At 53.2% G+C, this 12801-nt stretch overlaps 1 protein-coding gene, 1 long non-coding RNA gene and 1 other non-coding gene across 5 annotated transcripts; 1 reads left to right on the forward strand and 2 right to left on the reverse strand.

Annotated features, from left to right (window-relative positions):
- Positions 1-1620: 1620 nt before the first annotated feature.
- Positions 1621-4057, forward strand: ABHD11 (abhydrolase domain containing 11). Of its 3 annotated transcripts, NM_001034372.1 has the most exons (6): positions 1660-1779; positions 1954-2089; positions 2767-2940; positions 3088-3258; positions 3358-3539; positions 3768-4057. In NM_001034372.1, exons 1-6 carry the CDS (start codon positions 1664-1666, stop codon positions 3898-3900), a joined length of 912 nt encoding a protein of 303 aa, NP_001029544.1. In that variant the 5' UTR covers positions 1660-1663; the 3' UTR covers positions 3901-4057. The 3 variants fall into 3 exon arrangements, with proteins under 3 accessions (XP_059737218.1, XP_010817818.1, NP_001029544.1); XM_059881235.1 differs by having other exon boundaries at positions 1621-2089; XM_010819516.4 differs by lacking the exon at positions 2767-2940 and having other exon boundaries at positions 1621-1779.
- Positions 4018-5279, reverse strand: LOC101907276 (uncharacterized). The gene is made up of 4 exons (XR_240066.5): positions 5063-5279; positions 4662-4756; positions 4309-4429; positions 4018-4223 (listed from the first exon to the last, which is right to left on the reverse strand). It is a non-coding gene; the product is annotated as an uncharacterized lncRNA (long non-coding RNA).
- Positions 5280-6904: 1625 nt separating this feature from the next.
- Positions 6905-6984, reverse strand: TRNAQ-UUG (transfer RNA glutamine (anticodon UUG)). The gene is given in 2 exon segments: positions 6905-6939; positions 6948-6984. It is a non-coding gene; the product is annotated as a tRNA-Gln (tRNA).
- Between the last annotated feature and the right edge of the window lie 5817 nt (positions 6985-12801).

Consider the following 12801-nt stretch of genomic DNA (forward strand, 5'->3'; position numbering starts at 1 on the left):
AGTTCCCCAACAGAAATTGACTCAGGACCCTCACCAGTGAGAACGCAGAGTCCTAACCACTGGACCACCAGGGAATTCCCCTTGATGTTTGTTTGTTTTTAAACAGATAAGCTATTTTATTTGTTTGGCTGTCTTTGGTCTTAGCATGCAGGATCTTTAATCCTCGTTTCAGCATGCAGGATCATATATATATATATATAATTTCATTTGCTTGTTTTTGGCTGTGCTGGGTCTTCATTGTTGCACGGGCTTTTCTCTAGTTGCAGCGAGTGGGGGCTACACTTTGTTGCAATTCAAGGGCTTCTCATTGTGGTGGCTTCTCTTGTTGCAGCTCCTGGGCTCTAGGACACAGGCTCAATAGTTACAGCGCAGGGGACCAGTTACTCCGTAAAATGTGGGATCTTCCCAGACCAGGGATAAGACTGGCATCTATTGCATCGCAGGCAGAGATTCTCCACCACTGAGCCACCAGGGAAGCCCATGCAGAATCTTTGTTGCAGCATGTTCCCTAACCAGGTGTCAAACCCAGGCCTCTGCATTGGGAGCACAGTCTTAGCCACTGGCCCACCAAGGAAGTCCCTCCCCTGATGGTTTCTGAGCAGAAGAATGCCTTAGAAAGAGCAGCTACTCTTGTAACTGCTGAAGGCTCTACTGCTGCGGAAGCCAGCTGAGACCTGAGACGTCGCCACTGCCACATTAGCCCAGACAAGGAAGAGAACATGGCAGCCCGTCAGGGTTCCAAAAAGGGGGTGACATCCCTGCACGATGTGCTGAGCGGGTGGGAGGATTATTTATTATTTCTCTGCTGATAAATGGGGGGCGTGGTGAGCACAGCTGAACCCAATACAGCTCAGTGCACTAAGCAAATGCCCTCTCTAGTACAAACAACTGGCCTCCCACCTTGACTCGAAGACCAGAGATTCCGGTTCTACTGCTTGTAAAAGTTATTTGCCTCGGTTTCCCCATCTGTAAAGGGCGGGGAGGCGGGAAGGTTGGAGACGACCTCCAGAGTCTCTCCGAGCTCCTTCTAGAGTCGACTTCAAGATTAGTGAGAGTTGTTCTGCTCCTTCCGGCCTGCCTGGGCCCGCGGCAGTGGAGCACGGCGCCTCCAAGCTGGCGTCTCAGCGAGGGGAGCCACTCCGGCCGCCGCCCGCCGCACAGAAAATACCGCATCTACCCAAGCCGGCGCTAGAGGGCAGAGGAGCAGGCCGCAGCAGGGCCAGGCCGGACTTCAGCGGATTGCCAAGGATCTGCCCCGCGACCAGAGTTCAAGCCCAAACCCCGTGACTACATCCTGAGCGACCGAGACCAGACTCCAAAACGAAAGCTCTGATTCCCGGCATAGGTTCTCCACTTGGGAGGAGCCGAGAGGGAGCTCAGCGTGGCGGGGTCAGGGTGTTGGGTGGCTCCGCCCGGAGCGTGGCCAGGGGCGGGGCTCTCGCCTGTGGGCGTGGCACCCGCAGGGTTACGTACGGGCGAAAGGGGCGGAGCCTAGAAGAGAGACATGTTTCCGGGATTACGTAAGGAGACGTGAGCGAAGGCGGGGCGCTCCGCGCTAGGGGGCGGGGAGAAGCCGGAGCTCCGGCCGGAATTGGGCGAGGCCCTGAGCGAGGCGGAGCCAAGGGGACAGCACGAGGTGCGCGCCGGGTAGCAGATCCTGGAGATGCTCCGCTGGACGCGTGCTTGGACGGCCCCCTATAGGGGGATCGGCCTCTCCAATTCGAGCTTCTCCAGACTGCCTATCGCACCCAGCAGCAGTCAAGGCGGCACCGAGCCGAGGTCAGTCAAGGGCGTCCGCTGGGAGGCCGTCCCTCGCTCCTCCCCCCGCGACCCCCCGCCCCCCCGAGTTTGTCCCAGTTGGCTCCGCTTCCTCCGCTTGGGCCCTCCCTCTCCCAGGCCACTCGCTTCCCCTGCTGGCTCAGACACTTCTCCCACCCTCGTTCCTCCCGCCAGACCGGTGCGGCTTTCCTACAAGCTTCTGGACGGCGAGGCAGCTAGCCCCGCCCTTGTCTTTCTGCATGGGCTCTTCGGCAGCAAAACCAACTTTAACTTCGTCGCCAAGACCCTGGCTCAGCAGACAGGCCGGAGGGTGAGCTTCTGGAGTCGGCGGGGCCCTGAGGGAGGTGGGGTCTGGGTGGGCGGGGCCCTAGAGGAGGCCGAGGTGTGGCCAGCTTCTCTGTCCCTAACGCTTGGGAGCGGCGGGTCTCTCTGATAAGAAATCAAAGAAGAGATTGACCTTCTGAGGTTGGAGGCCCCAGGGCAGACCCAGGCCCACGACGAACCCCATTCATTCCCTGGTGCTTTCACCCACCCAGTCCTTCATTCGTATTATAGATCTCCGTCTGTGTGATCCACCCTGACTTAGCCTCTGCTCTCAGATACCTAGGCATCAACATCCTGCCCGCTAAGGGGGCCAGACCCTGCTTGTTCACCAGGGGATGACGGGCTTTCCACCTCCTGCCCCGCCCTGCTGTGCTCCAGCTGTTGCCAGTTCTTGCTGTCTGCTTTCTCTGTAGCTGCCAGCCAGCTAGGCCAAATGTCTGGAGATGTGGTCACACTCCTTGGGCCTTCTGGCACAGTGGCTCCGGTTCTTCATCTGGGCCACCAAGGTCTGAGAACGGGGGTCTTCTCACCATCCGGGCCCTTTCCCCCTTCTGGATCTCCCCCACCCCGGGCTCTCCACCTCCCTCAGCCTGCAGATCTGCCAGGCTTTTGGCTCTGCCCTGACTGGATGCTAGCGCTGCTCCCCACCTCCCGCTTCCCCAGGTGCTGACAGTGGATGCTCGGAACCATGGTGAGAGCTCCCACAGCCCAGACATGAGCTACGAGGCCATGAGCAAGGATCTGCAAGACCTCCTACCCCACCTGGGCCTGGTGCCCTGCGTCCTCATTGGCCACAGCATGGGAGGCAGGACCGCCATGCTGCTGGCACTTCAGAGGGTGAGCCGTCTCTCTCCAGGGCTTCCTCCTATCTGTTGTCGACCCTGAGCGCTCAGCAGGCAGCCTGGAACTCCAGCGAGCCTTGGATGGCCGAGTTCCAGATCCAGGAACCTGCCCTAAGGTACCCAGTCTGCTTCTCTCCCGCAGCCAGAGCTGGTGGAGCGCCTGATTGCCGTGGACATCAGCCAAGTGGAGACCACATCCAGCTCGAACTTTCCAAACTACATTGCAGCCATGAGGGCCGTGGACATGGCGAATGAGGCGTCCCTTTCCGGCGCCCGAAAACTGGCTGATGAAAGGCTCCGCTCTGTTATCCAGGTAATGCACGCAAGCCCCTGCGTGGTGTGGGCAGAGGAAGAGTGGCAGCCCCAGGCCTCACACAGAACCTCCCACCCCGCAACTGCGGGACCCCCACAGAGCGCGAGCATTCGGCAGTTGCTGCTCACCAACCTGGTGGAGGTGGACGGGCGCTTCGTGTGGAGGCTGAACTTGGACGCCTTGGCCCAGCACTTGGACAAGATCTTGGACTTCCCCGCACGACAAGAAACCTACTCTGGGCCAACCCTCTTCCTCCGGGGTGGAAACTCTCAATTCCTGCTGTAAGCCAGGCTGGGTGGTAGGGACGGGCATACCCGACTTACCCAGCCCCTCAGCCTGCCTTGGGGAGGGCTGGGGTGTGGGTAAGGGGTGCCTGAAAACCGGAAACACCACTGGGCACATAGACTCACGTGGTTCTCCCTCTTTCCCCGCTTGGCCTCTGTGTCCCTCCTTCTCTCTCCACTTTCCTCCTGTCATCCCTTCTCGGCTGCCTTCTCTCTGGTGTTCAGTCCCAGCCACTACCCTGAGATTAGGCGGCTGTTTCCTCGGGCCCAGATGCAGACTGTGCCGAACGCTGGCCACTGGGTCCATAGCGACCGCCCACAGGACTTCATGGCGGCAGTCCAAAGCTTCCTGGCCTAAGGGTTGCTGGCCAGAGGGGACGTGAAACCCCAGGCGTCAAGGCTCTGTATCCTGCTCCTTGTTTCTGTACAGAAGCACTCAGGTGGGCACTCCAAGGGCATGAGGATTCAGAAGGGGTCAGACCTCAAACTTTAATGAATAAAGACACTCCTCCCAAGGTCTTGGGCTGAGCTTTCTCACCGCCAGCGTCCCCACCGACTCAGGGGGAATCGGATCCAGGGGGTCCTGGCAGTTCCAGGGTCCGCGGGGGCTCCCGGAGCGCCCCGGGACTCTCTCTGCAGCTGACTCTCAACCTGCTGCCTCACCAGCCATTGCATGTCCTCCTGGGGGCCAGGAGAGCAGGGTCAGGGGCCAGGCCTGTGCTTGTCTGGCCCTGCCTCCCAGGCCCGGCCGGCACACCCACCTTACCTCCCAGGCCTCCACCTCCTGCCTCAGTCTCAGCTTCTCCTCCAGAACTTCCAGCAGTTGGGCCTCCACAGCACGCAGCTTGGCTCTGCAGGTGTCCAGCTCAGCCTCCACGGCCCGCTTCCTGATGGGGGCAGAGAGCAGCCTGAGGCTCAGGCCCTGCAGACATGATTCTGGGCCCTGGGGGTGGACCAGTGTGGCCACAGCCCCCTGCCTTGGGACAGTATTCGTACAAGTATCTATGCAGCTTTCCTCCCAGGAATGCCCGACTTCCCCGCTTCCCCTCCTGGCAGGACAGAGCCTCGATGGGGAGCCATCCACCGCCCTCCCAACCCCCGCAAGCAGCTGCCTCTCACTTGGCGATAGCGTCATCTCGCTCCCGGAGGACCTGGTCCAGCGAAGGCTCTGTCTGGGTGTCCCCCAGTGCTCCAGCTGCTTGGGATTCCTGGCTCTGCAGTCGGGCGACAGAGGAGGGAACAGGGGTTTCTGGGTCTTGCCTGGATGAGGTGCCCCACGTGGCCCTTCCGCCCTGACCTTGATCCTGATGCCGATGTCAGGAGGGGAAGGGTCTGAGACACTTTGCACCTGCCTGCCAGTGCCCTAGTCTCTGCTTCCTGCTGAGGGGATAGTAGGTGTGGCCCCCCTCTTTCCACCTAACAGGGAGCAGAGGGGCTGGGTGTTTGGACCCCCAGGGAGGAAAGGCATTCTTATCCGATCCCCACGAAAGGGGCGAAGTGGCTTCCGAAGGACAACTTACCCCTCGAGGGCCCCAGACTGAGAGGGTGGCCTGGCGACTGGGACTCTTGTCAGCGGGGTGGGGCAGGCGGAGGATATGGCCCTTTGCCCTTGCTTCCTGTCTGGGCACTCCCTGTCAGGCCCCACCCCCGGCCGGCTGGCCGTGCCCTTGTCTCCCCTCCTGGAACCCTCTGGCCAGACCCAGTTTTCTCAGCCCCTTCCTTGCCCAGTCATTCGTGCCCTGCACCTCAAGGGGGCGCTCCACTCATATCAGGAAATGAGAAAGGAGCGTGAGAGCCTGTGCTCAGTGACTTAAGTCCTGTCAGACTCTGTGACCCTGTGGACTGCAGCACCCAGGCTCCTCTGTCCATGGGATTCTCCAGGGAAGAATAATGGAGTGGGTTGCCATTTCCTCCTCCAGGGGATCTTCCTGATCCGGGGATCAAACCCACGTCTCCTGCAGCTCCTTCATTGACAGGCAGATTCTTCACCACTGAGCCACCTGGGAAGCCAGATGAGAAAGGAGGGACAGAGCCCAGCTGGCTCCAGTGCTGAGACTGGTGCCCCACCCCCCTATCCTGCAGAGCTGGCATCCTGGAACCCTGAATGAACGGCATCATCCATATAACCAGAACCAGAAGGGAAATAGGTCTAACTAGGCAAACTTCTCCTAACATCTTAGCAAAAACAGTTCCCATTTGGGGATTCCCAGGCAGTCTAGTGGTTAGGGCTCCATGCTCTCACTGCCAGGGGCTTAGTTTCAATCTCTTGTCAGAGAACTAAAATCCCACAAGTTGCATAGCAAAAAAAAAAAATTCTAACATCTTGAACATCCATCCTCCCTAGAAATATCCTCCAGTATTCCTACATTATTGCTCATTATCCCCCGAATACTCCCCACATTCTGATCCTGGAGCGTGGGTGGGGATGGGGAGGTCTCGGAATCTCAGTATCCCACACCTTCCTAGCTGCAACCGCTGAGTGCCCAGGTGACATCAAAGATATAAAAGGGCTTCCCCTTTGAGAGACCTCTGCAGCACATGTCCACCTTGGACATTAGACCCTCGGTCCTGCTCTAAACAGTATATCCTTCTTCCAAGATCCCCACTAGGAAGCTCCCTGCAGACATGACTCCTGATGGTCCGTGGGTCCCACTCAGCCAGGTGCACCTCCAACAGCCAGACATCCCAGTTTCTTTGACTGAACCCCAGTGAAGAGGTAGAACTGAGCTGTACCCCTAAACACCCCTTTTGTGGAAGTTTGCATTCAGTGTATTTCCGGAGGAGGCTACTCTGTCATGATCCAGACAGGACCCCTGCTCTCGGAACTCTGGGTATTATCAGAGAAGGGTGTTAGAGAGCCCAGGGACAGGGGGAGCACAGAGGGCCCTCACATCCAGTCATGGGGATTCCACAGGAGCTTGTCTGAAAATGAGTCCTGAAGGCCAGCCGGAGTCAGCCAGAAGGGCTAACATTCATGCCAGGCTAAAATTCATGACGTTTATTTTAACTTTTTTCTTTGAAACAATTTCAAACTGTAATGCCCCCCCCCCCAAAAAAAAATTCCTTTTAGGGTAAAAAAAAAAAAAAAAAAAAAAAACCTAGTGTAAAACCCTTGCTCCCAGTTGTCACATCTCTCTCCCTCAATCTAGAACAACTTTGCAACCTTTCTTTGAATTTTGACCTTGGCATGTTTGAAGATTACAGGGAAGTTATTTTGTAGACTGGCCTGTTCTTTGATATGGGTTTCTTCGTTCCTCCCGCACATTTAAACAACTGTTACACATTTTGGGCAGAAATATCACAAAAAAAAGATGCTGTGGGTTTTTTTGTTTTGCTGCACCGCGGAGCCTGTGGGATCTTAGTTCCCTGAACGGGGATTGAACCCAAGCCATGGCAGTGAAAGCGCCAAAGTGCCAAGTCCTAACCACTGGACCACCAGGGAATTCCCGATGCTGTGTTCTTACATCCAGTATCATTTGGAACCATGACTGGTGGTGCTGGTAATATTGATCATTTGATCATAATTAGTATTGAGAAAATGAGGTATTTTATGATCATAGGTTTCAGCATCCATTGATGTATCTTGTCTGAATTAATACAATGGCTTGCAAATGGAGTTTTCCAGTTTAATAATTTCTTCCGCATTTATTAGTTGGCCTTCTATTATTAATATAAAGAAGAACTTTTACTTCACCCCATTTATTCATTTTACTTATGTCAGGTGGACTTGTGATATTCTAATATATTCAGTAGGCTATAACACATTCTTATCATTTATTTTGATGCTCATATTGTCCAGAACTGGTCAGTGGGTACCCCTTACTGACCTCTTCATTTTAATGTGTCACATCCTTCTTTGGAATCTTCCATTCTTTCTGGCTCAAGAAGATATTCCAGGTTCACCTTATTTTTCCCTGCCCCCAGCCCTAGAATTATCCATTTTGGCAAGAATACCTATTTCTTTTTGGTGGTGAATAGTATTTAGAAACCAAGATGTGGGTGTTAGTTGTGCTCAATGCAGTTAAGGTAACGTCTCCTGCCAGGCCCACTCAGTAGACTCACATTCTCCATACACACATAAACATGCACATTTATACCTCTGTTCCTTCATCTGTGTGAGAGTTAATTTTGTGTGTCAACTTAGGACTGAGTCACTGGATGCCCAGTTATCTGGTTAAACATTACTTCCGGGTGTGTCAGTGAGGGTGTTTCCAGAAGAGATTAGCATTTGACTTGGTGGCCTGAATAAAACGGTGGCCCTCCCCAAGATGGACAGGAATCATCCAACCCATTGAGGGCCTGAATAGAACAAAAAGCCAGAGGAAAGGCTAAATTCTCTCTTCCAGCCTGTTGAGCTGAGATCTTGGTCTTCTCCTGCCCTTGGGCTGGTACTTGCACCACCAGGGCACTGCCCCTTCTCAGGCCTTTTTTCTCAGTCTGGAACTCCAGCACCCCGCTTTCCAAGTCTCCAGCTTGCAGACAGCAGACTGTGAGACTTCTCAGCCTCCATAATGGCATGAGTCAATTCCTCATAATAAAATTTCTTTCTCTATATTTATCATATTGGTTTTGGTTCTCCGAAAACCCAAACAAATACAACTTCCAGGTATTGAAAGATAGTGGTCATTCAGACATTACGTTCCAGTCCAGTGGCACTGGGTTCATCATAGCTTTCCCCCTTTCCAGATTTTTACTCCCTTTTCCCCAGTTGTCTTCAATACATTCTTGTAATTTGTTCAATGTATGTAGCTAATCCTATATATAGGTAATCCCCTGAGACAACAGGCTGCCCCTGACTTAAATGCCCTCCTTTCAAGGGGTTGGGTCCAGCAGAGCTGCCTTCTCACCCCACCCCAATCCTATCTGCATACATGGCCCTGGCTGCCATTGGGCTATCAGACATTTCTAAGAGATTTTTTTTCCGGGGTCGGGGGGGGGAGGTGGTGCTTCACTATATGTGGGATCTTAGTTCCCTAACCAGGGATAAAACCCACGCCCACTGCACTGGAACACAAGACCTAACCACTGGACCACCAGGGAAGGCCCTCTAAGAGCCTTATATTCATTCATTCCACAGGTATTTACTGAGCACCTACTATTGCTTCAGGCTGTTTCCCGGTGATGGAAAGCAGGAAGACAGACAAAGTTCCCTGGCCTCCCGAGCTCACGTTCTAGTGAAGGGAGACAGATGATAAACAAAAAAGTACACCAGATGGTAAGAAGTTCTGTGAAGAAAGAGAAGGAGAATAAGAAAAGACTAGGAGACTGCTAGTTTATGTAATTCTGTGCTACCCTGCTGCTGCTGCTAAGTCACTTCAGTCGTGTCCGACTCAGTGCGACCCCATAGACAGCAGCCCACTAGGCTCCTCTGTCCCTGGGATTCTCCAGGCAAGAACACTGGAGTGGGTTGCCATTTCCTTCTCCAATGCATGAAAGTGAAAAGTGAAAGTGAAGTCGCTCAGTTGTGTCCAACTCTTCGAGACCCCATGGACTGCAGCCCACCAGGCTCCTCTGTCCATGGACCCTAGGGAAACTGCAAATATTAACCTATCACTTAGATGAAAAATAGCCATTCTCATGACTTGGAATAATAATTTTTCCAGCAACAGCATCATTTATGAATTCAAAAGGTCTGTATTTCCACACACAAGTGAAGATGATACATTCGAGAAAACTGTATGGGGGAAGTCAAACGAGGGGCTGGGTATGGCTCATGGCAGATGCCAATGAGCAGCACAAATGCAAGTGAAGGGTTTACATCAACTTGCACAAACCGTGAGCATGGAAAAGAATTGCCTTTGAAATAAAGTTATTCTTAAAAATATGTGCTTTAAAATCTTACAATTTGAAAAAAAATAACTTTAAATATGAAATGTTTTCACTAAATATCATAACCAGGGAGTTACGTGTTTCATCTGCATCCCTAAATGTTTTAATTAGAATAGTGGGCCAAATTCCTTTTTTAAAAATATCTTGTTGGGAAAAGGAGGGCAATGTATTCAAGCATATTGTCAATTCCATCACCCACCCTACCTCCAGTATCACGTGCTGAGCAGTGAGACTCCTTCCCCAGCTGCCTACTCCCTGAGTCTCCCTCCTCCACTGCACCCCCAGCATGGCTGAGCCCAAGCCTCAAGACTGAACTGGAAGATGGTTACAGGTTGACGGTGGGCTGGGAGTCTGGAGCTTGGAAGAAGAAGGAGAGCTGCCTGCTGGGCAGGGCCAGGCTTGGTGGTCAAAACAGCTTGGGTTTGCAAGGGCTAGGTGGCTTAGAAACCATGTCACCTAACCCTCAATGCCTGCTGTGCGTTTACCTCTCTGAGCCTCATCGTCTCGTCTGTGAATTGAAACTAAGGAGGGCGTCCCTGATAGGGTCACAGTAAGGGTGAGGCTTACACAATGGCCAGCACTTTGTACAACAATGGGCCGGGGCCAGACTACCCAGGAGAGGAGAAAGAAGGAGAAATCCTGCCAGAAAGCAGCAGAAAAGCCACAATGGAGAACATTGACCACACACACACACACACACACACACACTTCCCCCAGCCATGGAGCCTGGGTCAGCTGCCTCTTCCTGCTCTGCAGCCCCCACAAGTTGGCCCCAAGAACAGTTCTGCTCCCAAATCCTATATAAACTGCCTCCATTCCTCCTCCTGACCCCAACAGCCCCTAGACTTCCCCATCATTGTCTTGTTATGGTCAGGGTGTCTCTCCCACCAGTCTGGAGGACAGGTGATGATTGTCTTCATCCCAACCTGGGCACACAGGTGCTCCAAGGCAAGGGCATGGCCGAGGCAACACCGGCTTTGCCCAGCAGGTGGCAGCAGTTGCCAATATCAGCCATCTGGTGGGCAAGGACCGCCACCTGCTCCCTCCCAGCCTGTAAAATGGAAACCCCAAACTGTGCCTGGGCTTAGAGGGCTTCCAGATGCCCAACCTGTCCCTGCTCCTTTACAGGAACACAGCTCATCCACACGTGCCAATGTTTATCGCTTACTCCGCAAACACACTTTCTGTGCCATTCCTGGGGAATCAACAGGAGCCTGACCCAGTTCCTTCCCTTGTGCTGCTGAATTGCACAGTCGTGTCCCACTCTTTGTGACCCCACGGACTGTAGCCGACCAGGCTCCTCTGTCCATGGGATTCTCCAGGCAAGAATCCTGGAGTGGGTTGCCATACCCTCCTCCAGCGGATCTTTCCAACCCAGGGATCAAACCCGAGTCTCATATCTCCTGCATTGGCAGGCAGGTTCTTTACCACTAGCACCCCCTGGGAAACCCCTCCTTTCCTTTAGGTGTCCCCATCCAACGAGGGGACAGACACCTAACACACACTATATCCAAACAGTACAATAAGTGCTGTAGTCAGGATAAATACTAAGATCCCACAAGCTTCGTGGTGCAGGCAAAAAAAAAAGTATCCAGGGGAATTCCCTGGAGGTCCAGTGGTTAGGACTCAACCCTTTCACTACCATAGCCTGGTTTCAATTCCTGGTCAGGGATCTTAAGTCCCACAAGCCACAAGATGCAGCCAATAAGTAAAGCTAAATAAATTTTTAAAAATGTTTCCAGGATGTGACCACTTCTCATCACCACCACTGCCATCACCTTTGTCCCAGCCACACACACAATAGCAATCACTTCCTAAATACATCCCTGCTTCCTCCTATGTCCTCTTCCATCCATTCTCCACCCAGCAATCAGAGCGATCCTGCTGAAGTCCAAGATGGATCAGGTCCTCTGCTCAAAACCCTCTGGGGGCTCCCATCCCTCTCAGAGGCAAAGTCAAGGGACACAGTCCCTTTCAAGGCCCCTCCATCTACTCTGATACCACCTCCTTGGAGCTCTTCCTCACCTACCACGTTCCAGGCATCCTCACCTCCTTACTGTCTCTCTCATATGCCAGGCATACTCCTGCTCCTGGCCATTGCACCTGATGCTTCCTCGCCAGAATGCTCTTCCCCCAGAGATCGATGTGGCTCCCTCCCTCAAAGCCAGCACCCTAACCCTTCTGTCCTACTTTATCTTCTCCATAACTTATTATCACCATTATATATGTTGTTTATTTATCATCTCTTTCCTCTCCCAGAACCCCATGAGCACAAGGACTTTTGTCTGTCACGTGTCCAACATCTAGAATAACCAGTACATAGTAGATGCTCAGTGACAGTGTCAGTCGCTCAGGGCTTCCCAGATGGCGCTAGTGGTAAAGAATCTACCTGTCAATGCAGGAGATGTTAAAAGACACAGGTTTGATCCTTGGCTAGAGAAGATCCCCTGGAGGAGGGCATGGCAACCCACTCCAGTATACTTGCCTGGAGAATCCCACGGACAGAGGTGCCCAGCGGGCTTCAGTCCATAGGGTTGGAAAGAGTTGGACACGACTGAAGCAACTTAGCACAGCACAGTATATGCTCAATGAATACTTTTTGATTAAGGGAGTGAAAGTTGGACCTTTGATTGCCTTCCAACCTTGTCTGCATGATGAAGTTTAACATTCAAGGCCTCTCTCACTGGTGTTATCTCCCACCCACGCTTACCCCTGTGCCTGAGCATCACAGCAGGTTCCTGAGGTTCTCTGGTTGCTTCCCACTCCTGTGCCTGAGCATCACAGCAGGTTCCTGAGGTTATCTGGTTGCTCCCCACTCCCACCCCCAGTGTCTGGGCATGCTCCTTCTGTCCAGAAAGCCTGCAGCACTGCCTGCTGCACACCACTCCTTCAACATCCAGCTTGAACATCACTGTCTCTGGGAAGCCACCCTGAATCCCTTACACACTGAAATCATGTCCCTCCCACAACCCAGGAGCACCTTAAGAGCAGAACAGTGGCCCCAGAACATGCATTCCCAGCTAATGTTCGATGAATGAATGAATGAGCGTAAGACCTGTATCAGAAAGGTAGTTTAAGGTGAAGGGCACACATTCATTCTTTATTAATTTTTCACGCTACCATTTAATATGCATCTCAATAAGGGATGCTTGACATGGTACCAGGACTCTCTGAGGGCAGGAGCTGTGTCTCCCCTTCCTGTCCTCTTCCCCACAGGGCCAGACAACGAGCTCCGGGGCTGCACCCATGACTCACCCCACTGAGTCACCCTGCACACAGGAAAGCACTCTGGACCAGGAATCAGCACTCTCCCTGCCACCTGTCCCCTGGAACCCTGGGCAAGCCCCCTAGTAGATGAGTCCCGGTCTTGCATCTGTCAAACAGGGCACCACCAGCACTTGCTGTGTGGGTTACTCAAGATTGAGGTCTG

This window comes from Bos taurus, chromosome 25 (genome assembly GCF_002263795.3).
Source record: "Bos taurus isolate L1 Dominette 01449 registration number 42190680 breed Hereford chromosome 25, ARS-UCD2.0, whole genome shotgun sequence".
NCBI classification, from domain to species: domain Eukaryota; kingdom Metazoa; phylum Chordata; class Mammalia; order Artiodactyla; family Bovidae; genus Bos; species Bos taurus.

What these genes read in the sequence shown, in the direction of transcription:
- ABHD11 (XM_059881235.1), top strand. Translation starts at nt 1,664, where the DNA reads ATGCTCCGCTGGACGCGTGCTTGGACGGCCCCCTATAGGGGGATCGGC. An exon ending in CTCAGCAGACAGGCCGGAGG is followed by an intron (nt 2,090 to 2,766) that starts GTGAGCTTCTGG and finishes CCGCTTCCCCAG; the next exon opens with GTGCTGACAGTGGATGCTCG. An exon ending in GGAAACTCTCAATTCCTGCT is followed by an intron (nt 3,540 to 3,767) that starts GTAAGCCAGGCT and finishes TCTGGTGTTCAG; the next exon opens with TCCCAGCCACTACCCTGAGA.